The sequence below is a fragment of the Opisthocomus hoazin genome, chromosome 1 (genome assembly GCF_030867145.1).
Source record: "Opisthocomus hoazin isolate bOpiHoa1 chromosome 1, bOpiHoa1.hap1, whole genome shotgun sequence".
Classification (NCBI taxonomy): domain Eukaryota; kingdom Metazoa; phylum Chordata; class Aves; order Opisthocomiformes; family Opisthocomidae; genus Opisthocomus; species Opisthocomus hoazin.
This window is the reverse complement of record NC_134414.1, coordinates 18,766,042-18,791,012: the sequence shown is the minus strand read 5'-3', so window position 1 is coordinate 18,791,012 and position 24,971 is coordinate 18,766,042. Positions and strand designations below refer to the sequence as shown.

The 24,971-nt window shown below is 44.1% G+C and overlaps 1 protein-coding gene across 2 annotated transcripts; it reads left to right on the top strand.

The window, feature by feature from the left end:
* The first annotated feature begins 6,181 nt into the window (after positions 1 to 6,181).
* TMEM123 (transmembrane protein 123) lies at positions 6,182 to 24,414 on the top strand. Of its 2 annotated transcripts, none has more exons than XM_075417938.1 (6): positions 6,182 to 6,300; positions 11,942 to 12,001; positions 14,273 to 14,335; positions 19,058 to 19,249; positions 20,642 to 20,795; positions 22,668 to 24,414. In XM_075417938.1, exons 1-6 carry the CDS (start codon positions 6,231 to 6,233, stop codon positions 22,690 to 22,692), a joined length of 564 nt encoding a protein of 187 aa, XP_075274053.1. In that variant the 5' UTR covers positions 6,182 to 6,230; the 3' UTR covers positions 22,693 to 24,414. The 2 variants fall into 2 exon arrangements, with proteins under 2 accessions (XP_075274053.1, XP_075274060.1); XM_075417945.1 differs by lacking the exon at positions 22,668 to 24,414 and adding an exon at positions 17,442 to 17,469 and having other exon boundaries at positions 20,642 to 20,743.
* The last annotated feature ends 557 nt before the right edge of the window (positions 24,415 to 24,971 follow it).

Below are 24,971 nucleotides of genomic sequence, written 5' to 3'. Positions count from 1 at the left end.
TTCCTTCAAGGAGAAAAAGCATTTGCTCTTGTAGCTTAGGAGAGAATTGGGGCTCCTCTGCTCTTGAAGTCATCTATTACAGGGGCAAGGCAGCTGGTCGTTCACACAGTCAGTTTAATACAATGATAAAAAATCTGGTGTACTAATAGGAAAATTTAAAGCTGTCCAGTTCTGTGCTCCCCGGTGCAAGAAACATGGGGAGCTATTGGAGAGAGTCCAGTCCAGCGGAGGGCTACGAGGATGATGAGTGGACTGGAGCATCTCTCCTATGAGGAAAGGCTGAGGGAACTGGGCTTGTTCAGTCTGAAGAAGAGAAGGTTGAGAGGGGACCTTATAAATGCCTACAAATATCTTCAGTGTGGGTGTCAGGAGGATGAGGCCAGACTCTCTTCAGTGGTGCCCATCGATAGGACAAGGGGCAATGGGCACAAACTGAAGCACAGGAAGTTCCGTCTGAACATGAGGAAGAACTTCTTCCCTCTGAGGGTGACGGAGCACTGGAACAGGCTGCCCAGGGAGGTTGTGGAGTCTCCTTCTCTGGAGATATTCAAGACCCGCCTGGACAAGGTCCTGTGCAGCCTGCTGTAGGTGACCCTGCTTCGGCAGTAGGGTTGGACTAGATGACCCACAGAGGTCCCTTCCAACCCCTACTATTCTGTGATTCTGTGATTCTGTGATTTTCTTTGTCTGTTAACCCTGCCCTGGAGCTGTTGTTTGGTTTCACCTGCATCTTCTCCACAAAGCCATTTTGACATCTTGTGGACAAGATGGATCTGAGATGCTTATGTTTAGGACCCCTGGATTTTGATGATTCCGTTGTGGGACTTTCATTCATAACACTTGTGTGAACGTCCTAGCAGTTATACTTCTACCTCACCAACATAAGAGCAACTGACACCAATCAAGGACATTCCTCTAAGAGGTCAGATTGTACCTTTGGATGAACTGCCTGAATGTCAGGGCTAGTTATTACTAGAGCATGCTAGTAATAACTGCTAATAATAAGCCCCGACCAACCTCACCTGGGACCTCCATCCACATGCCCTCTGCTCATTCATCCAGGAGCTCTGTTTAAACTCTGGCCTGAGCCTTCAGTCCCTGCCTGAGCTGCATTATAGCTGTGCCTGTCCTTAGCCCTGTCTCCAGTTGCCCTGACTTAGCAACTGGTTTTCCTGGAGGGACTCCAGACTGACAAAGGTGGTAGCCTTATCTCCTGTCCCCTGGATTGACTTGCTGTTCCCTCCCAGTCAGACTTCCTCAATCAGGCTCATCACTTTGACTTGTCTGAGGGTACTGGTGGACCCTGCCCCTATCACCACCGTGTCCTGCTCAGGTCCTGTGAGACTGTGCCCTTGTTGGTGAGTTCCTGTGGTTACCTTCAGCACACAGCTCATTCTTGCTGCTCCCTGACACTGAATATCATGTACACAATTAGGAAAACAGAAAAAAAATGCTCACCAATCCTATATTTATGTGGGAGTCTATACGGGAAATAATTACGCCATGTACCTAAAGGAGATGATAACTTCTACTTTTTCCCAGATTGTTTCCTTATCAATATACAAACAACTTCCAGCCACCTCCAGATACACTGTCAGGAATTTGCCTCCCATAGAAAAAACAAACACCAAATGGAACCAGATCACGCCAAAGCAATCAACACAAGACCTTCCAACACTTCTGCCTTTACGCAGTAAAGACCCTGTACTCTTTTGCAATACTTCTCATTTCCTGCTAACTCATCACTTCTGTGGGAATTACGCAGCTGTCTCCCACGAGCTTATGACTTCTCTTTGTTCCGTGTATCTTAACTACTCTTTTCCTGCAGATACACAAGTTGAGCAATGTTAATTAGGCTGTTCCAAAATAAATTGCTTCCAGTCTGTTCTAAGCCTGATGTTCACTACAGTTGTGCAAGAGCTGAAGGACTTACATAATTAATATATTTAGCCTCTAAATATGCTAGTTTAATAGAAAATACTCTTTTTCACTATAAGCTTTGCCTCTATAACCACAGTCCCTTATACTTAGTTGCATATGGATTACTAATATTTCTAAGCTTTACTGGAGTTAGGCCAGCTGCAGATATTACTCCTACTGCCATCATAAGCAAAAGCCTTGGAAGATCATCTCAGATAATTCACAGGAAAAAAAAATGCATGTTGGTCTTCAGGTACCTTCATCCTGAGAACCGCACAGGAAGCAATGCAGAACAAAGGCATAAGAAATTGCCGGAAGTATAACACATGCACCTGTTTTCCCCAAATGCAAGCTATGGGGCCTAACTAGGCTAGAATTAAAAAAAATTTAAATCTTTATTCATCATTTTAGTTTACCACTCGCTTGCTGAGACTTACAAAGCAAAGGCATGTAAAAGGATAATTCTGTCACTAGGGAAGGGAGCTGGGTTTCACACAGTACCTGAGTGCAGTTTCGCAGCCTGCCCATGCGCTCAGGCCAGTCACGTTTCCTCTCTGGCTCAGATGCATCCCTTGGCACGGAAACATCACTGTGCTGCAGCGAACATAAAGGGAGTGACATGTGTAAAACATTCTACTGCAGCTTTGATGACAATCCTACAGTTATCCACATTAAAAGTATTTCTGTCTCACATGATACAGCAATTTGCAGCAGCATGTAGTTTTTCTTCCTTTGACAAATAATGTTCAAATTGCTTTCACCCTCACGAATGTATTAATAAACTCCCTTTGAAAAAAAAATTTCTAACATCAACTTTATGTTAGAAGTACACATGAAAAATTTGAAAGAATTTAATATGGTTGTCACCGCGTATCACTTTCACCTAACACCTTTGTAGCTGGTTTCACAGTTCATGACGGATAAAACTTATAAGTACACAGGGAAATTTCAGAATACCTCTATGGCATTAGCTGTGGTGAGTTAACAGGATAAAACACCACCAGAGACTGTATGATAATCAGCACCATTTATAGAATCACAGAATCATGGAATCATTAAGGTTGGAAAAGACCTCCAAGATCATCAAGTCCAACCATCCGCCCACCATCACCACACCTACTAAACCATGTCCTGAAGTACCACATCTACAAGTTTTTTGAACATCTCCAGGGATGGAGACTCAACCACCTCCCTGGCAGACTATCCCAATGCCTGACCACTCTTTCAGTAAAGAAATTTTTCCTAATGTCTATTCTAAACCTCCCCTGATGCAACTTGCGGCCATTTGTTCTCGTCCTGTCACTAGTTAGTTGGGAGAAGAGACCAACACCTGCCTCACTACAACCTCCTTTCAGGTAGTTGTAGAGAGCAAGAAGGTCCCCCCTCAGCCTCCTCTTCTCCAGACTAAACAGACCCAGCTCCCTCAGCCGCTCCTCATAAGACTTGTTCTCTAGACCCTTCACCAGCCTCATTGCCCTTCTCTGGACACCCTCCAATGCCTCAATGTCTTTCTTGTAGACAGGCCCAAAACTGAACACAGTACTCCAGGTGCGGCCTCACCAGTGCCCAGTACAGGGGCACGATCACCTCCCTACTCCTGCTGGCCACACTATTCCTGATACAAGCAAGGATGCCGTTGGCCTTCTTGGCCACCTGGGCACACTGCTGGCTCCTGTTCAGCCGGCTGTCAACCAACACCCCAAGGTCCTTTCCCACCAGGCAGCTTTCCAGCCACTCCCCCCCAAGCCTGTAGCATTACATGGTTGTTGTGACCAAAGTGCAGGACCTGGCATTTGGCCTTGTTCAGACTCATACAGCTGGCCTTGGCCCATCGATCCAGTCTGTCCAGATCCCTCTGCAGAGCCTTCCTACCCTCAAGCAGATCGACACTCCCACCCAGCTTGGTGTCATCTGCAGACTTACTGAGGGAGCACGCAACCCCCTCATCCAGATCATTGATAAAGATGTTAAACAAGACCAGACCCAAAACTGAGCCCCGGGGAACACCACTCATAACTGGCCACCAACTGGATTTAGCTCCATTCATCACAACTCTCTGGGCTTGGCCACCCAGCCAGTTCTTTATCCAGCAACGAGTACTGGATAAAGTACTGCCCATCCAAACCATGGGCAGCTAGTTTCTCCAGGAGGATGCTGTGGGGAACAGTGTCAAAGGCCTCACTAAAGTCCAGGTACACAACATCCACAGCCTTTCCCTCATCCACTAGGTGGGTCACCTGGTCATAGGAGGGGATCAGGTTGGTCAAGCAGGACCTGCCTTTCATGAACCCATGCTGGCTGGGCCTGATCCTCTGGCTGTCATTCACATGCCCAGTGAGCGTACTCAAGATGAATCACTCCATAACCTCCCCTAACACTGAGGTCAAGCTGACAGGCCTGTAGTTCCCGGGATCTTCTTCTCGGCCCTTCTTGTAGATGTGTGTTACATTTGTGATCCTCCAGTCATCTGGGACCTCCCCTGTTAGCCAGGACTGCTGATAGCTGACAGGGAGTGGCTTGGCCAGCTCCCCCATCATCCCAGTTCCTTCAGCACTCTTGGGTGGATCCCATCCAACCCCATAGACTTGTAAGTGTGTAGGTGGCATAGCATGTCATTAACTGCTTCCTCCTTGATTGTGGGAGGTTTGTTCTGCTCTCCTTCCCTATCTTCCAGCACTGGGGGCTGAACACCCTGGGAGTAACTGGTCTGACTATTAAAGACTGAGGCAAAGAAGGCATTAAGTACCTCAGTCTTTTCCTTATCCTTGTTGGCAGTTCCCCCCTGCATCCAATAAAGGATGGAGATTCTGCTTGGCTCCTTTTTTGTTGTTGATGTATTTGTAAAAACATTTTTTATTATCCCTTACAACAGTGGCCGGATTTAGTTCTAGCTGGGCTTTTGCCTTTCTAATTTTCTGTCTGCATGACCTAATGAGACCCCTGTACTCAAGTCCTTGAGCCTCCTGCCCTTTCTTCCATAGGTGGCAGACCCTCCTTTTTTTCCTGAGTCCCAGCAAAAAATCCCTGTTCAGCCAGGCCGGTCGCCTTCCCCACTGGTTCGTCTTGCGGCCCATGGGGACAGCCTGCTCCTGTATGTTTAAGACTTCCTGCCTGAACAATGTCCAGCCTGCCTGGACCCCTTTGCCCTTCAGCACTCTCTCCCAAGGGACCCTCTCAACCACCGTCCTGAACAGGCCAAAGTCTGCCCTATGAAAGTCCATGGTGGTGGTTTTGATGGACCCCCTCTTAACTTCACCTTGAACCAAGAACTCTGTCATTTCATGGTTGCTAAGCCCAAGACGGCCTCTGACCACCACATCTCCCACCAGTCCTTCCCTGTCAGTAAACAGCAGGTCTAGCGAGGCACCTCCCCTTGTAGGCTCACTAACAGGCTGCGCCAGCAAGTTATCTTCCACATGCTCAGGAACCTCCTAGACTGTTTCCTCTCTGCTGTGTTTTATTTCCAGCAGATGTCTGGTAAGTTAAAGTCCCCCACGAGAACAAGGGCTAGTGGTTGTGAGACTTCTGCCAGCCTCTTGTAGAAAACTTCACCTGCCTCTTCATCCTGGTTGGGTGGTCTATAACAGACCCCCAGCAGGATGTCTGCCTTGCTGGCTTTGCCCCTCTTCTTTACCCATAAGCATCCGACCTTGTCATCACCATCACTGCGCTCTGTACGATCGAAACTGGGAGCGCGAGCCGCACGACAGCCACAGCCCTCAGCAGCACCTGACGGCGACGCGCACAGGGAGCTGCCGCCAGGCGGGAACGCCGACGGCCGGCTGTCACTGCCCGCTCAGCAAGGAGCCCGCATCCTCACCGGGGAGGCTCTGCGGGGAGACATGGGAACGCTCCTCAGGAACCGGACCGGCTCACACCGGCGGGCGCTGCTGGCGGGCACCGCTCCCCGCGCTCGACCCCGCTTCCGCGGGAGCTCGCGGGCCCGCCCGAGCCCTACCCGGGGGCCGCCGCCAGCCGCGCGGTGTGAGGTGCGGGCTGCCCGCCGCTTGCCCGGCTCTCCTTCGGCACGCCGCAGCGCTGAGCCGCCCGGCCTGCCGGGGACCCGGGCGGGAGGGAGGGGACGGCGGCGGGAGACCCGCTGGGAGCAGCGGGCTGAGGGCAGACCGCGGCGGCTGCAGCCGCTCACCCCCGCCTCCGCGCGGCGCTGCCGCCTCAGCGCGGACGGGCGGGCGGAGACCGCCTCCCGCGCAGGCCGCGCCCCTGACCCCGCCGCGCCCCGCCCCGGGCAGGCCGCGCCCGGCGCGCTGCGGCGGGTGGGAGGCAGCCGGCCCGCGGCTCCCGCAGCGGCCATGCGGCTCCTTAGCGGCGCGTCCTGCGCGCTGCAGGCGGCAGCGCTGCTGCTGCTCGCCCCCGGCTCCCGTGAGTAGCGGCCGCGGGGGGGGCGGGCACAGCGGGCGGCGCTCCGGCCGGTGTCGGGCTGCGAGGGGGCGCGGGGGTTGGCCGGTTCGTGCCTGTCCGAGCCGGGGTGTCTCTGGAGCGGGCCCGTGCCAGGAGCGGGGGCGAGAGGGTTGACGTTCGAGGTGTTGAGGTAGGAGCAACAGTTAAAACCCCCGCCGAGGAGCATTTGGGGGGGGGTGAATGTTTGCACGCAGCGGGGGGTGCACGGACACCGCGCCCCGCCGCCGGCCCGCCTCGCCGCGGGGTGCACCCGTGGCCGCTCTTACACCTGCCCGCGGGGCCGGGGAGCGGCCTGAGCACGGGGAGTCCCCAGATCCCGCCGGCCCCGGGCGGGGGGCAGGGCCCTGCCCGTGGCGGGGGCGCGGGGGAAGCCGCGCTGCCCCAGGCCGGGCCGGACTGCGGGGAAGCGCCTGCATTGCCCTGCTCGATGCCGCTCTGTGCCTCTGGCGAGTGGCTCTTAGTGGCTTTGGGGTCGTCGTGGCTTTGCTGTCGGGACAGAGGGTGGGTGTTGTCGCGTTTCTGTCAGGCGCTTGCCAGCAGCTTAGATCGGATATTAGGAAAAAATCTCTTTACTGAGAGAGTGGTCAGGCTTTGGAACAGGCTTCCCGGGGAGGTGGTGGAGTCCCCATCCCTGGAGGTGTTCAAAAAACATGTGGATGTGGCACTTCGGGACATGGTTTTGCAGGCATGGTGGTGGTGGGTTGACGCTTGGACTTGATGATCTTGGAGGTCTTTTCCAGCCTTAATGATTCTATGATGCTATGCCTCATTTTATTGAGCAGTTCCAGTAAATACACACGCTTCTGTTCTCTTCTGCTCTAACTCGGGTGGTAGAGGACCAGTTTCAGGGGATGATCATCCACATGCGCTCAAATACAGTGAGACACACAAAAGTCTCAGCTGCCAGAGCTGCCTTTTCAGAAGACTGAAATGCCCCATACAATGCCCCACAATTTTCCAAAGTAAAGGAGTCAAGAGATGGGTACCAAAATTAACCTGCCATAAATAATCTTGAGGAATATCAATCAGTCCAGCAGTGTTAATGAGCTAAGTTTAATCTGGTGAAGCTGTGATACAAATTGATACCAAAAAAGTGAAATGAGGCACATAAGCAGCTTTATAATTGCCTTTCCAAAATACACAAGCTTTTCTTGAAGAAGTTTACCTGTAGCCTGTTTACTGCTTTGCTAAGATATTATGGCCTCCATTTTATGACGACAGACTGCCATTTCATTTGATATAAGATTGGCCTGATCTATTTTTTATCATGCTGCTTCCTGAGTGCATATGCTGGTTTAACGCAGTGTACACAGTCAGTGCTGTCTCCTGGGGCAGGGATGGTCTCGTTTAACTTTTGACAGTCAAATATAGTCCTTCCTCTATATGTGAATTTGTTGTGTAGACTCTACTTGTAATATTTTGAGAGAAGGTCTGCCCTTTTAAGGCTCAGTCTAATGTTATCTATTGAAGTATCTTTTTTTTCTGCGCAGTTACTCAGAAATTTCCAGAAACTACTGCTGAGATTTGTGTTGGTTTCAGCAAAAGTTAGTGTTTCGCTAATGAACACTACAAGAGAAAGTGTGAAACCTATCCAATACTATGATTTGCAAAAAGTGAAAGTAGCAGTAGATTTGTCCTCACTCTAGTTAAGATTTTTGGGCAGTCTGGTTATTTCAATACAGTTCTCTTACTCGGCTGGAAAGTTTGTTTCTATGTGTGGGTCAAGTCCGTGGAAGAAACATCACCAAAATGTTTATGGTTTAGGAACAATCCTTCCCACTAGGATGTAAAATCCATCTGGCTTCCTGATATCTGAGCGAATATAGAGAATCCACGCTCCCTGGCGGGAAGCTGCTCCCACCCCCTTCCTGCTCTGTTCAGAAGAGATAGCGAGCAACGTGGTCCAGGAGCGCTTACCTGTGTACAGAACTACTCGCAGTACAAAAAACGAGCAGCAGCAGCAGCCTCCAGACCTGAAAAAAGGCATGGCATTTTGATTTCAGTTTATCTCCTTACTTTGCTTAGATTCTTGGATGATGGCAAAAGGCGTAGTATTTTTTCAGTCCCAAATTGACCAGGTTTGAGAATCAGTTACATGGGTCTGTGTTATTTCCTTAAGCATCTATGTAATGGTGTTTGGGCTTTCCTTTGCAAAACTGTGAGGTAGATTTCACAATGTTAAGGCATGAGGACTTGTCCAAAAAGTTGCTGACATAATCCTGCCTGACCTCTGCCTCAGGATGAAGCAATAACCTTCTTGATAGCTCAAAAATGCCACTTCAAAAATAGATGTCAAAAGACCTTGTTGAGTCAAAGGGAAAACAAATGTAAAGTTTCTTGATAGCAATGTTTTGAATTTATAGTCTGTCAAAATTGCCTGGCAAATGTTACGGTAGATTTGAGGTCAGGGGGTTGGTTTTGTTTTAACCTGCAGAATTTTACTTTTATCCATTTCAACTGAGAAGAACGAGTATCCTGATGGTGGAGACTACGGAAGGGATGGTTATATTCGTGATGCTGCTCTAACATCTCTGCTTTAACCATTCCAGCATCTCAGCTGTGAGACATTTTGACTGCTTAGAGGTTACTGTGGAAGTCGGAGATCTTTCTGATGGGCTGTGCATTGTCAGTGCCTCTGTACTTTTTGTTTTTGTTAAACCAACAGGAGTGGAATGGCTTGGGCATAAAACTCACGTACTTACCTGCTATGCATCAAGGCTGAAGATGCCTAGACAAAATTTTTTATATGACTTTTGAAATGTCCCCAAAAGGAATGTGTAAAAATGTGGATTTATGCACCAACATCTTTCTGCAGCGTGAGGTTTAGTTAAACTAGACATAAAGGCTGCAAGTCCTTAGAAATGTGTTTATTTTAAATGTGAATGTGGGAGTGGGCAAATTAATCTATGTGACATGCTGGGATTTCAGTGATTAGTGCCACTCATTAGTGTATGGTTCTTCTACCAGGCTTCATCCACATAGAACAGTAATTTGGTACATGCCTGAGCTGGAGACTAGATTCCTAATGGTAAAGGTTCATGGGTGTTACCCGCTGTGACTTTTGCAGGATCTGGCAAAATCAGGTCCATTTAAAAACTTGTCCTGTTCGTTTTCACCAAGTATTGGAGCTATCCGTATCACCATGCATCTATCTGTGTGTTTAGCACAGGCACGGATCTTCAGCTCCTGTGTCTGAATGCCACTTCTGGAAGCTGAATTCCAGCTATAAAGCTGGAAGAACTGGCCTGATTTTGCTCTTTTGAAAGTCTGCTTATTGAAATTGTCTGCAACTCCTGATTTCGTACTTCTTCCTGAGCAACAAAACCGCGAGAGGCCCTGGAGGGGCTCGGTGTGCCAAACCGTGCCGCCGCGTTCACAGGAAGCACGCTTGCCTTCAGATACACCCTGGCCAGCCACAAGTTACGTTTTCAGCTGCATCTGCACCTGACCTTAAACAGAGGAAAACAGAGTTGTCTAACAAAAGCATTGCAGATCCCCTTTCCCTGTCCTTTTTCAGTTTGTGGTGCTTCAGTGCATGTTTTTAAGTTGGGTATGTCCTTGATTCAGTCCTGTTGCATCATGAAAAATGAACACAGAGATTCTACCTTACACCCCCAGATCACAGTGGGAACAAGCATCAGGACAGAGTTTCTCTGCTCAAGATTTGTAGGTCCAATGTTGCAGTTGACGCCATGGCCCAAAGAGCTTTACCTCTGCTCTTGCGCAGAACCTTCCATGCTGCAGCTGGCTGTCGGCCTTCTCTCCCCTTCCTTCCTGTACTCATGCCTACATGAGTACACCCTGCACTTCTGCTGCCTGGAGAAGGCCAGAAAGCCGTGCTGTTTTGCTTTGGGCCTGTTGCGCTGTGCAGTCTATGGTCTCCAGTAAGAGTCTCCAGTTGTCAGAGCCATTGCTGCGTAGAAGCGTGTGCTGCTTTTCCCTTTGCCTTAACCCAGGACATCCCTCCTGCCTCCCTGGTTGAAATCTTCTGCTGTTGCTGCAGTGATACACACTGCTTCAAATCCAAAACCACAGCCTGAGGATAGAGAACAGTTAGGGAATCACGTGATTTTAACATTTTCTTTTTCTTAACTGTCCCATTCATTGCCACACATTCCGATATGGCATATGCTTGTGCAGTACCCCATATTAAGATGTATTTGTATTCTGGAGCAACTGCTTGTGATCTGTGATCCAAATTAAGAAACTTGTCAATGTTTGGGGGTTTTTTGAGGAGGGGAAAAAAAAAAAGTTGTATCTTTCAAGCTGCATAAGGTCCTTGACGTCTTTTAAGGTTTGCTGTCCAAGCTGATCTGAGCTAGGATGAATAGTGTCCTGTCTTCCACCTCTGGTTCCTGCCCCTCTCTTTCATGTAATGCTACAGGGAGTCCATTCTGCTGGTTGAGGCAGCAAAAAATATTGTGTGCTGTTGGGGAGGGGGGTAGTGTCCATCTTCTGTTGGCTTAGCTTCCTCAATCAGGTCATTGTTAAAGGCAGGGGGACTGGCTCTGATATAGACCACATTCTGCAGGATTGGGTCCTTGCTGGGAAAGCTTAGTTTAGCTGTGTGCCACCCTCCTTTTTTTGTTTGTTTGTTTTCCCTAAGCTCCCTAATTAAACAGTCTAACATATCTTGCAGTGCAGCGCTCAATCTTAACATCGCAGGGGTGAGATACATGAGTGGTTTGCCATTTGTATTTGCAAACTTTACCATTCTGAGATCTTCACTAAGATTTTGTAACTACTAAGAAAATCCCCTATTTCTGTGATGCTTAGTTCAGGTTATTTGTTTGCCTTTAGCAGAATGTTGTTATAAGTGATCAAAACTAAACTCCGCTTGGGAAAGGCAAAATCCACAACTGATCTTCTTGCATGCATGTGAATGCCAGACTTTTCATTCTGTGTGGTTTATCTTTAAAGTTTACCACTTATTTGTAGACCAGGCCTGAGAACAGAGTAATTAGGCCTCAATTAGTCTTTAGGGTATGACGATATTTCACCAGAGGTGTGATCCTTCTCTGTCCCACTCCCCACCTGCCAAAGGCTCAGTGGATGCAATAACATGATTTTAGTCCCAAGCTAAGCGATGCAACTTCTTGGTGGAGCTTGTTGTCTTACCATGCCATCCACGCCGGGGCAGAGCAAGCGCCCACGTGCCTGCAAGGCCTGGCAGACTTTACAGGAAAAGATTTACATGAGAAGTTCTTTTCTTTCTGCTGTAGGTGATGCAGGTCTTATGTTATTACTGAAGGAAGGTGCCTGATTTTCTGCCTCTTACTTCTTCCAGTCTCCTTTTATCTTAAGGAAGAAGACAACTTGGGATGGTGATGATGGGCAAGATAAAAGTGAGGATGAGAAGGAGTTCCAGTTCATGTGATGGTTGGGTAGTGCGAATGTTGTCATTTTTAATGTGCTAAGAGCAGGCTGTTGGGGTACCATGCTTTTATATCATCATTATATCCAGCTCCGGTCCATGGTAGTTTAGTCATTTATACACCCCAAGCAAGTGACAGAAGCTGTACTAACTCTTCTTTTTTTGCTTCTTAGTAATAAAGCACCTAAAACAATCTTGCTCTTCTTGTTTTTTATGTATGAAACGAAGATACAAACAACTCCAGCAGTACTACACCCTTTACTATGGCTCCAGAACATAAGTTGCAAGGTAATACTCTTGGCATTTCTGTTGCTGTTCCTCAGTAGCATCGAGAAAAGCAATACGTATTATTGTATGCCTTAAACTGTCCTGTAGTAGTTTGCCCTTGATTTTATTTTATTGAGCAGCTGTAGGGCAGGAGGGAGGTAGTCCATTTGTCGCATCTGTTCTCGGCTGACTAAATATATTTAAGAGGAACAGTAGAAGACAACTCAATCCTCATATCTTTAGGTACCCCAGAGCAACAGAGAGAGGAGAAATAAAATGGGAAAATTTTATTTATAGAACTAGAAATACCTGTGAACACCAATTTACCATTAAAAAGAGAACCACCAGCTCAGGAAGTCTGCTAGGCTAGAATTCAGTGCTGTAGAGAAAAAGGCAAGGCACTTTTTCATTTGATTTTTAATGTCAAAATGGATTCTAGATCCACTGTGCTTGAGCTCATTGCTGAAGTACACGTTTATTTCATAGTGTAATCTAGTTTTGACTGTGTTAAAGGTGTACAGCTTAACAGTGTGCTATGCAAAAGGCACATTCCTTGAGTCGTTTTTGCCCTGTACTACTTCGATCATCTCATTTGCTGTTGGCCAGCAAGTGGGATGTATAGCCAATACTCTGCTTATTGACTCACTCTATCTTGTGTTAATGGCATCACTGACTCACACCTGAATTCCAGGCAGTGTGCGTGGCTGCTTTTCACCTGTATGAGCATGCAGTCCACATCCAGGCATGTTCCCAGTGTTGGAGAAGTAAGCACTCAGAACTTGGGGGAAACCCAAAGCTGTGGTCTAGTTACAGTATTAGGTCAGTGTGGGAAAGGTTTAGCCCCAGGCATGTCTATGGCTCCTGCTGGTATAAAAGTCAGCGTATCTCCAGAGAAGGGAAGAAAGAATGTGTTTGTAATTGTACAATCATAGAATGTTTCTCAAAGGCAATTAAATCTGCAACTTAATTTCCCAGGTAGAAAGTCAGTATAAAGGTTGTGTGTGCAGTACGCAATGGTGGTGCTAGTTGGCTATGATTATACCAAAGAAAAGGCAAAGTAATTCCCTCTGTAACTTTTTCCCCCCCCCCTCTTTTTGGTGGGTGATATGAACATGTAAATCTGTTGCATTTGTTCTTAAACCTGAGCTTGTTCGTAACGTGTACGCAATTGGAAAAAGGGTTGACAAAACTGTTTTAGACTAGATTTTTCCAGTGGTAAGAACAGCAGATCTGTTCAAAGGAAATAGGCCTGCTTCTTGATTCAGGTAGCTGTGTTGCTGTTCTCATCATCTCTGAGGTTACACACGTTGTTTTCCAGCCGTGCTGAAAAGCAGTGGAGCTGCTGCAAGGTGCATAGCGCTAGCAGTGTGGGAGGGTGCTGTAAAAGATCAGTTACTTCGGAGAAAAGAACAAGCACAGAGTGGACATAGACAACATTGCAGAACTAAGGGAGGGAAGTATGGGCAGTGACGCTTCCAGGAGTGAGAGTTGCTGAACAGGCCGGGAGGTCTGTTAGGAGGAAAAGACTGTTGACCTGTAAGAAACATTGAAGAGGGGTGCAGCGATGAGGACAGAAGTGAGAGAGGGAGGGTGCCTGAGAACCTAGAAGTAACATGACTAGGAAGGGATAAAAAAAGAGAACTGCAAAAGTAGTAGTGAAAGAAAGGAGGGAAGGACAAAACGGTTAAGACTGAAACATGGTTTATGTTTTAAGTCTTTGGAAACAGGTACATTTTTAGGACCCTTTTCATCTAGAGAGAGCATAAGCACACAGAAGAACGTTTCACAGGGTATTGGTCTGTCCCTATTTGACATGACTACAGTATGTTCCTAGCATGAGCCTAGCTTGTAACAGAGGTGCAGCAAAATGAAAGAAAAGATCAAGGGACAGGAAATGGAGCTGAAATAGAGGAATAAACACTAGAAAAAAAACCCCACAGTGCTTAAATAGGTCAAGAAAGTCAGCAGCAATATGGCTAATAACAACAACTGGAATGGAGCATGACATACAGGTGGAAGAGAGCAAAAAAAGAGATGTAAAGAATTCGAATGCAGACCGTTTTGGCACTGCCATGCAGTGTAACTATGTTCTTGCTGCACTGACATTTGGAAGCATGTTGCAGAGGGATAAAACAGTCTGCTGTGGGATGGAATGCTCTCTGCTCTATTCCCACTTGTCACCTGCAAACACAGATACCATGAGGAGAGTCTTGTGTTGTGGGTACTTTAATTATTGTATGTTAAAATGAAAATTAATAATATTTCTTTGCTTGTTTTCTTTTTTCCTTGAAGGGAATAGCAGTTCATCCAATGTCACGGTTATATCGTCCCCACAATCTACAACATCTGCAATAGGTATGTATCTGTTCATCTGTCCATTACTATGAACCTAGAAGCCAGCTCCAAACCTATCCCAGATCATACCAAAATCTAAAGAAATATCTATCAAAACTGGGTATGAAAGAGAGGTGTTATCATTTTAGGGCTGGGTGGCAACATGTGAAAGAACTCTGAAATAAAGCTATACTGTTTTTCAAGTTTAGGTAGTGTGCTTCATCAGTAGAAGCAATGACATTTGCAGTGCCATTGAAAAACAGGAATCAAAATAAAACTTCCAGGAAGAACTGTGCAAACAGTGCACATCTGTTTAATGTTATTTCACAGTAAATAGATACAGGGTATAATGAAGTCCTGGGACCTTGAGTTTCACGAGTAAGACTCAATTTCCTTTTAGGTAAGAACCATGGCACCATATACCATAGAGAATAGTCCTTATAGAGCCCATAGCACAAAACAGAGGAGTTAAGCAAGACATGAGGAGCAGATCTAGGGCAATCTGTCACGAGTACTTTTGTGGTGTTCTGGCACTACCGTCTTTCCTTCACAACTTGGCAAAAGAACTGTAGGTAAGAATGGTTTCCTAAGGCAGCAGTGTCGCAGTCATGATGCTTCAACATGAGTAATGTGTTTACAAAACACATCTTTGTAGAAAGAAGAAATAGCTGTATTAGATCAACTAGTAGAGTTTGAAAGCAGATACTCAAACCGGGACACAAACAGTTCATCCACTTACGTTGCAACTATTGGCTATAGGAAAAGGAAAAGGAAATTAAAAAAATGATCTTCTGTAAGAACGTGCACAGGCATATTTCACCACATCACGAAAGACTGGATAAGAACTAATGTCATGCAGTTGTTCAGTCTGTATGCACAGATAAAAAGCGGTATCTGAGAGAAGAGGTCCATGCATGAACTGAGTCCCTTTGTGGTGAGAGCCATGTGAAAGCCGGGCAGAAATATTGTGCCTACCCTAAGATACTTTCCGTATTTGTGGAGTTTTGTGCTGATCATAAGGTCCCAGCTATGTTGTTCCATTTCCAGTGCAGCTCTCACTTTGTGTCTCTCTAGTCTCCAGATAACCTCTGAGCTACCACTCTCAGAAGTTGCTTGTTAGTCATTTAAGAATAAAATACTCACTGGGGAAAAAAAAAAAAACACCCACCTCTTTTCAAAGACCTTCCTTTTGATAGCGAGGAAGGGGTGCAGTGCCTCATTCCATTGCCTGCAGTGTACCAGTTTCAGCATGTCTGACTTGGGCAGTGATTTGTGTAATCCGCTTGTTGCCATAGGGCCTTCGGCGTGTGTAAAGCCATTGTTAACCACAGGTGTTTCACCCGCCCTTCCGCTCCAACCCTGACTCTGGGTTTCTTGCAGAGGTCTGAGCGTTACTCTGTCTGGATAATAATAGTGAAAAGAGGCCTGAGCCCTTTACTGTTAGGCATAGTACAAATCTAACAGACAGCTATGCCTTGAGTCATGTGGTTCACAATTCACATCCTTATCTTTTTTTTTTTTTTTTTTTTTGTTAGAAACTGCATAGATTTACAGACACTGTTCATCCATTTTGATTATCTGTCTCGACCTCTTCAGAATAAAGTTTACTGGATATACATCTGGATATACATAATTTTGTTTAAAGTCTCTGCCTTTTTTTTTAGGGAAGCTTTTCATGGCAGAAGCAAAAGCCTGTTTCATTCAAACATTTTCCATGCAAAGCAGCATTTTAGGAAGAGCATTCAGTAATAATTCACAGAATCATAGAATGCTTTGGGTTGGAAGGGACCTTTAGAGGTCATCTAGTCTAATGCCCCTGCAGTGAGCAGGGACATCTTCAACTAGACCAGGCTGCTCAGAGCCCCGTCCAACCTGGCCTGGAATGTTTCCAGACATGGGGCCTCCACTACTTCTCTGGGCAATCTGTGCCAGTGTTTCACCACCCTTATTGTAAAAAATGTCTTCCTTAGATCTAGTCTAAATCTACCCTCCCCTAGTTTAGAGCCATTACTTATGTAGTGTAATTATTTTGTATGTTAGCACGGTGCTTATGCAGTTGGAGTTGTTGGGCTCCTTGTTGAGTTAGAACACTGAGTAGTGCATGCTGCTAAGAATTCTTGTCTTTATGCTATATATGTAGTTTGATTGATGGATATAGCATAGCTATTTAATCTTTAAATACAGGTAGCTTACAAAGTAAAATACTTGTCTTTTAAAAATAAAGCAGCATAAACCTGAACTATATTACTGGCATGGTTCGTTTTTAAATAATAAAAATTAACTTAAGCATTCTGGGTTTGTTTAGAATGATGTTTGATGAAGCCCAGCTGGTCTTTTCGGGGAAAAGTAATTAGGGAAATAAAAGATAAAAGGACAGATGTTGCTAGCTAATGTTCTTTCATCTTAACTCTGTTGGTAAAATAGTATGGGTAAGATTTTTCAAAGACACAGAACTGATTGATGTCAGCTTCCCAAATTCTCCAGCTGACTCAGCCTCCCACTGATGTTTTGAAATGGCTGATGCTAAATACATCATGAAAGATAAATCTTTAGGAGATTAACTAGATTTTACTCTTAATGTTATGTCACAAGTGCTGTCATGTTGATAAGAAAAAAGGATCACTAGTAGGAAAGGGGGGGGAGGAGGAAGTAATGTGCCATTTTGCTGAATTTCCTCATGATAACTACTTGGATATTTTTTGTGCTGACTCAGGTTTTCTGCAGGGTGATTTAATGCCCATGGAATAAGTACCATCTTTGTGTAACATTGTTTAATAATGTTATGCATGGAACAATTAGCTATTATATTGCTCAGAAGCACAAGCCAGTTTGACACTCAGAAATCATGGCTCAAAAGAGAAAAAAAATAAACAGAAGACTGATTGATTGACACTTGCATTCAGATTTGTCTTTTGGTGTCATTTGTATTAGGAATGCAGTTACCAAGTGTGGTTTCGTGTCGTATAGCTGTAGGTGGTTTCCATATAGGTCATTTCCATTTCCTTGCTATTTGCTACAATGAGGAACTATTTGATATTTATAGATCATTGTGCCTTTGGGGAATTTACCTGTCAGTATTAAAATGTGCCCTGAATTTTATCTAATGTATTTTACACATGCTTCATAGAGGAACTGAATTTCCTAATTGTAACAAGGTAAGCACATGAGTATAGTACTCCAACTGTTCCATCTCAATGAATGCTCATTTCAAAGTGTTGCCTAGGCTTACAGCACAACACAATTAGAACATCAAAGAGCAGGAAAATAAATTAACATTTACTGTGGGGACTGTATTGGGCTGTTTCAGTAGTTTTAATGTTAAATGTCTCAGAAACATGTTATGTAGGCCAGTTCCTTTCTGAATGCTATTGTTGTGGGTTTTTTAAGTTTTTGATGTTCACATCTGTAATGGAAGCAGTGATACTTAAGTCTTAGCAAAGACACCATTCTGTGTGTAGCTACACACATTTTAAACCACACTTACGGGAAGGTTATTATATAGAAGCATTTTAGATGCTGTACTAAAAGAAGCAGAAATTGAATATCAAGTTTGCTGTGGAATTGAGATTATACTAGCTATTCTGAAGTTGTTCTAGTTTTAGACAGTTTAAAGAAAATGTGGGTATAATTAGACATTTGAATGTCCATAGTAAAAATATTTTGTGGTGTTTAAAATGAACCCAGCTTGTGTGAGGTTATAGTAATAATACAGAAGTAGACCGCTGCAAGGGGAACTTTTTCTTCCTAGAATTCCTTCATACATAAAAGCTGTTTGCCTCATATCATCTGCTCAGAGAAATGTTAGTTGCATAACAGGCTCAGGTTTCTTGGTAGTTCCTTCTTAGAAAAATAAGTAATTATTCTTAAGGTCATTCCAGCTGGCTGCTGTCTACTACGGTTCTAAGGATTTTGCTGTAAATATCAATCTCTATTATTCTTGAATTTTGTTTCATGGTATTTTTATTCTGAACAGTTCATTACTGCTTTGTGAGGAGGGAAGGGAAAGTGCTTAGGTAAAAGCAGAGTAAAAGTTAAAGATGTTAGGTGTCAAATAAACTTGTGAAACAGCATTCCAGTCTTTGTTTTAACCTTGGCAAGACAGCTCGCTACTAAATAAATGATACAAGCCAGCAGATTTACTTTAGTTGAACTTTTATTACGTGTAGAAAACCTTTTGAACCTTAAGTTTAACATACATACAGAATTTTCTTTGCTAAGTTTAGTATATGTGCAGCCTTAGTAAAGCCAGTGTTTAATTCAAAAGCAAATTAAAGATTAAATCATTGCTAAAATTGGGGGGGGGGGGCGTTTTCATGCAAATCTGTTCTTGTCAGAAAAGCTTAGTTATCTGAAAAGTTGGGCCCTTCAATTGGAAAGTTACTCTTGATCCAGAATTTTGTCACAGTTTAAAGTACTGTAAGTTAGGCGTGATTCTATGGAATTGGATAGTGTTATAAAAAAAAAATGACCCTTCTAAAAGTTAGTGGGTATTATCCAGGTTTTCTTTACAGGCTTTCCTTTAAGCCATTGCTGACCTTGAGCCCCGGAAATCAGAAGTTGGGCCTTTCCAAAGGAAATGCTTAGGGGAAGAGTCTGTATGCAAGCCTATATATCCACACAGTGGCATTTTTATTGTTACTCGCATTCTATTTGGGCATGATAGATGCTATCTTATTCAGTGAGTATGCAGTTTATTATTTTTATGTATTTTTCTGTGTGATACCACAAATAAAAATTTCCTAGGTATGTCCACCAGTACTACTCGCCTGACCAGTACCAGTCAGCCCACCAACACCACTGCGTCTGTCACCTTGACGACTCAGCCCACCACCACCAGCCAGACAACAAGATCCACCACAGCTTCATCAGTCACATCGTCACCACTCAATATTACAGTGGTGACCACATCCAAGATTCCTTTCACTTCTGTAACAGGTGAGTTCACATTGCAAGAAGCTCATAAATGCATATGTACGTGTGTGGTACAATAGTAGAATTGTTAGTTTTACAGTACTGTAACAAAGAAAGAAGGTATTTGCATGCTGAAAAATGAGAGTAAGGTTGGATTTTATTATCAAGTTGGCTACAATAATGTTGCTCTGACCACTCAACTTAAATAAGGCTTCGCTTAACCTGAGAGCCCTGACGTATTTAGGAAAAAAAAAAAAATACACGAGTGGTCTGAACCAGCAGCCACCAGCAAGGAGATTAGCAATGTTAGGAGAAAGCCTGGCTTTTGAATCCAACTTCTGTATTTGTTCAGCTCTCCCTTCTGCAGCTTACTTGAACTCTTCTCTAATACTTCCTTTTTCACAGCTGACCTGTGGCTCAAAGTATATCTGCTGGCTTGGTAGAAAGGCTGAATTCCGTTAGCTACATTTGTAGCAATGTAACCAATTTTATCCCTAACGGAAGATAGAGTATGACTATGAATGAGTCACACTTATATAAAAGTTGTCAAATACAATTTGACAGTACCCTTTAATATAAGTAAGTGTAGAACTCAGTATTTCCTTGCAGTTACAGGCTTGTTTGCACCACTTCGTGCTTAGACTTCTAAACAGATCAGGGTTGCTCACATGTCAGTGAAGTATTATTGGGTAGGTGAAGCTGTCGTCAGCAGAACTTTTAGTTGGCCACGTAATGCTCCCTGTGGCAAGCACAAATAGAGATGGGCACAGAACAGGTCTTTTGGTGCGAGTTCGTAGCAGATAAAACCAGTTTTCACACAGAAACTGCTATGGCTTATCTGAGGCCCTGTTATCTGTGTCAATATTTGCCTTGGGCTGCAGAGCTGATCGCACTTGGAGAGTGAGGGTACAATTCCATGAGACAAGGTGAAGCAATCCAACAGCTCATCGCCACCAGAAGTATTTTACTCCCACCACGTAACTATACTGACCGACTTGGTGGTTGTTGGACCCCTCTACAGGCTGACTCACTATGCTCATCGGACTAAAAGCAACTTCCTTGTCTGCTTGGGCTGATTTCAGGCCATCTTAGTGAGTTAAATTGGCTCATGAAGGGTATGAAAAACACGAACTGGCCTAAGAAGGGCAGGAGCTGCCTGTGTGGAAGCAGGGGAGAGCAGGGGGAAAAAAGGCAGGGGAAAGAGGGAGGTGGAGAGGAGAAGGGGCAATCAGTCTTTCAGAGACAGCAAGCAGTTGGATCAGCTGTTCTTGGCGTCGCCAGAATCTGGCACTTAAAAACAGAGCTATAGGTATGTTATGACATGGGGAGGGCAGGATATAGAGGAGTCCCTCAAAACACAATTTTGCAAGCTCTGTAAAAAGTGCCTTTCTTTTTTCTTTTTTTTTTTCTTTTCAGCCACATCAAAATCTGAGGCTGTTGTAGCCAAAACCTCCAGATTTGATGCAGGCAGTTTTGTAGGTGGCATTGTGCTGACACTTGGAGTCCTAGTTATCCTCTACATCGGATGCAAAACCTATCACTCTAGAAGAGGCATTCAGTACAGAACCATGTAAGTTCTCAAGGGATTGTCCCTTGTCAATTTATTACTCGAGGGGAACAAGGACAAACAAATCAAGGAGAATGAACTGTGATACATATGTTTAATGTACCTTGTATTAATATCACTAAGAGATTTAACTGTGATATTTTGTTTTTCACCACTTCAGCTATTCCTCATTATTATGCCTCTCTTCTGTGTGGGTTTTTTCTCTGATCTACTGCATAAAATCATTGTATTTTTTAAAGGATCCTTGTCCTTTAGCTATTCTATGGATAGCTAATGTTTGCTTGAAAACTTTTCCTTGATAAGTTTGCTGCGATTTGCAAGACTTCCGGTTCTTCCTGACATTTTCTCTTAGACTCTATTTGTCTGTTCACTCTTTGGCATTTTCCTTCTCCTTGCCATTAATTTTTTTGTAGTAGCTCTATTTTCTATTACCTGTATGTTGTCATGTTGGAACTCTGTTACCACCTCTCTTTTGCATCACCTCTTATGTGCCTTTAAGTCTAGTTTGAGCAGCCAGTTTTAGAACCAGACATCTAATATTCCACATTCTTAAGCCACCATTGTTGAATTGATTCATTTGTTTATTGTCACAGAAAACATTGAAAGGCAACATGGCCATTATTCACATTTTTAAAAGCACAGAATTTGGTGGTTGTCAATATATGAACTGAAACTTCTGTCCCACCTTGCAATCTGGCAGGCCGACTGATTGATTTCTAATATTTAGTTTTCTGTGTTATCTTGTTCTCGGCTGCAGAAACCTGTCCATAAAATTATATCCATCGAACCTGCTTTACACACTTTTTGCAAGTCTGTGAAATGAGAAGTAGAATTCATTTAACCAAATACAGGCATCTGCATCTACACTAGTCATTTCATATCATTCATATTACCTGAAAGTAGGGTAAAACTGTCAGATGAATCAGCCTATCCATGCATTTTTGTATTCACTTACGGTGAGGGCAGCTAAGAGTCTTAGACAAGTCTGTGCTGTGGATATTGAAAGGTACACGCTGGATCCCACCTGAACTCACTGGTTTACTCTGTGTATGCCTGTGACTTTCAGCATTCTTTGAGCTGCAGGCTGCTGATACTTTCCCTTAGAGTGTAGGTGCTGTACAGCAAATACAATCCTATTGAGAGCGAGCTTGTTTGTCTTAGTTGTCTTTTCAAGACCCTTTATAAGTTGTCTGTGGGCTTCAGACAGTCTGTGAACTGCAAGTTGAAAAACACCAATTTAAACAGAATCTCTGCCACCAGTTTCTTCCAGGCAACCGGTCTCTGTCCTTTATGATAGCGGACTGGGGGACAGGAGGCCAGTCTTGTCTTGGGTATGGTTCTTCTTTGTGGAGCTACTATTTTCCTCTGCTTTGCAGTGTTCACTTCTGCGGACACAGAACCAGTCAGACGTCTATGACTTTAACTTCATCTTGTCTCACCCCTTTTGTAGTGAATGGTACAACTTTGATTGAACAATATCATTTACCATTTACACTCAGCTCTACTCGCTTTGCTTCCAAGGCTTCCCTCCTTGTCCCACATTTAGTTTAAGAACTGGGAATTCTTAACACTAGACTGCTTTTCTTTTTCCTATTCAGTATCATTCATCTCAGCTGAGAAGCTTGTTTTAAGTGAGGTGATGTCTTTAGAGTTGTTGGGATGTTAGTGTTTAGGCCTTGTGTTTTCTCTCCATCTTGCCTCCTGCTTCCTGGCCATGGAATTCAAACAGTTGCTGCCACACAGATGGCCTCTGTTCACAAAATAACCCTCTTAGCAGCAGCGGGGGGGCTGTTTCTTGTACTGTTGTTGTACAACTGTACACTTGTTGGCTGTTGCTTGTACTGCAGAACATTAATTACTGTGTTTCTGTTACAGTGATGAACATGATGCCATCATTTAAAGAGCCTTCAGGGAAGACAGTGTTGGGAACCCATCCTATCACAGCTCTTGTAACTTCTGAAAGAGTTCCTTTGGTAAAGATGGTCACAGTCTCTAAACCTCTCAGGTGTGATCCTGCAAAATGTTGAGAAGCTCTTCAAACATCCTGATTTTTTTGCATTGGCTTTCATAAGAAGAGGAACTCAGCACTTTGTAGAGACAGTATTTTCTTTTTCCAGTATTTGTAACCAAATTTAAAGAAACATACATATTGAGTCATTTTAAGATACACACACACAAGTCTCTGAAATAGCTAATTACTAGCACAGTGGATCGCATCATTGCAATTCTACATAAGCTCAATTATTTCTCACATACTGCGTAAATCCAGTGTGTTCCACAGTGGATATAGTAGGTTAAATAGGATACCTCTGAGACCAAGCATAGGGTTTTGCAAGTAAAATGATGTTTTTTCCTCATAATTTGTATTAAATTGTATTTATTTTGAAGTTTGATGTGAACTTTAGGAATTTTGGATTTAGAACAATTCAGTTAATTTTTATTAGGCTACAAAGGGACATGGTTTGCTAACTGTATAGAAGGTGATAATGAGTACTTTAAACTTCAGTCATTAGCTCACCAGTGACCTGCAGAGACTTCCCTTAACAGGCTATCTGATGAGACTAGCTGCAGGAAGCATGGACAGACTGGAGATAGCCATCCACAACCCCTTTTCTCTAATTATGTCCTTATAAGAAAACAGACCGTGTGATCCATAGCTTCTTTTTTCTAGCATGTCCTAATGAAGCATATGCAATTGAAGGTAAAATAAAAAAGGAAAAAAGTAATGGTGCCATCATAAATATGATAAAATATGAAAATTGCTTCTAAAAATTGGCTTTTAAGTTGAATGTAGCAATCACTTCACTCGTGGTTTTTATTATTATGAAGCTGTATGCAATGTTTTAGTAGCGTTTGGTAAGCATTGAAAGTTACACAGAGAAGTGGAAAATCTGTAAGACAGCATTTTAGAAGAATATAATCTGCATTTTTACAACTGTTTTCAGAACTTGGTACTGCTGTACACATGTACAGAGGTCTGGTCAAAAGCCTGCTGAAGGCAACGGGGCATCTCTCAGGCAGCCTTTAGATTGAGGCCCAAATATACTGGGGGTCCTGTGCAAGGACGGCTGGTACTGCTGCCATATCGCTTCTGCACTTACGCTGAGGTGAACCTGCTGACCTCAGTAGCTGGGCTCCTGATTTCCACTGGCGTAAGGAAAACTAGAGCAAGGATCAAAAATCACAGGCGTGTATCTCCTTGGGTCGCTGAATCCACCATTCAGTCCTGCTCAGGCTCCGCTCGCAGGCCTCTCCCTGATGAAGAGGGCTGGCATGACCGTTGTGTCTGAGGCACAGCCGGTGCCAGCAAACTGTGGCTAAGGAGTAGTGTCAATAGCACCAGCCACCCACCTGAGATGCGGTAGCAGGGCTGTTGTGTTTTTTACTGAGATGGAGGTGCAGGAGGAAGAGCGGTTTGAAGTAACTTTTGTGTTTTTTCTGAATTGCATTGTTTGGAGGGAAACTTCTGGTTTTGACTTGAAGAGTTTGGAAGCAATTCTACCATAGAACTGCAGTTCCTTACTTTGTAGAAATTAAGACAATTATGTGCAACTCAATTACTGGGATTGTCTCACCTCTGTTGTACAGAAGAATAAATAAAATTAAATCTTTACAGTTACTATATCAGTTTCAGTTGGATTTTTATTTTATTAGATAGTTTCATAATTACTTCAACCCTTTATACAGTCATAACCATTAAATAAGAAGGGTTCAATATACATACTTCTAAATTCTTGAATACCAGACCTAGTGCTTTTTTTCCCAGCTCAATCATTTGTAATGTATTTTGTAATCTCATTACTGCAATAAAGCAAAATGACATACGTAAGATTTCAGAGGTGTCAGTGCAAATGTAAAACCTGATCTCCTTTCAGGTGTTTGGATATTAGACACAGTGAGGTGCAATTGATAAACACTACCTTTAACTTTACATTTGCTTTCCAACAGTAAGAGAAAACCCATGTGTAAGTTACACAGGTACAGATGGGATGAACAGAACAGCTTGTCAGTGTATCATACCACCTCCAAGGGCACATTTAGGCCTTGGTCCTGGAGGTTGCCCTACCGCACCGGAACAAGCAGTGGACCTGGATTTAGCTATGCTCTACGCATGTAGAGGTGCTGACCGTATTAAATAACTGACATAGTAATGTAGCATTCAAAAATCCCCGTTATGTT

What these genes read in the sequence shown, in the direction of transcription:
- TMEM123 (XM_075417938.1), top strand. Translation starts at nt 6,231, where the DNA reads ATGCGGCTCCTTAGCGGCGCGTCCTGCGCGCTGCAGGCGGCAGCGCTG. An exon ending in GCTGCTCGCCCCCGGCTCCC is followed by an intron (nt 6,301 to 11,941) that starts GTGAGTAGCGGC and finishes TATGAAACGAAG; the next exon opens with ATACAAACAACTCCAGCAGT. An exon ending in ATCTACAACATCTGCAATAG is followed by an intron (nt 14,336 to 19,057) that starts GTATGTATCTGT and finishes AAAATTTCCTAG; the next exon opens with GTATGTCCACCAGTACTACT.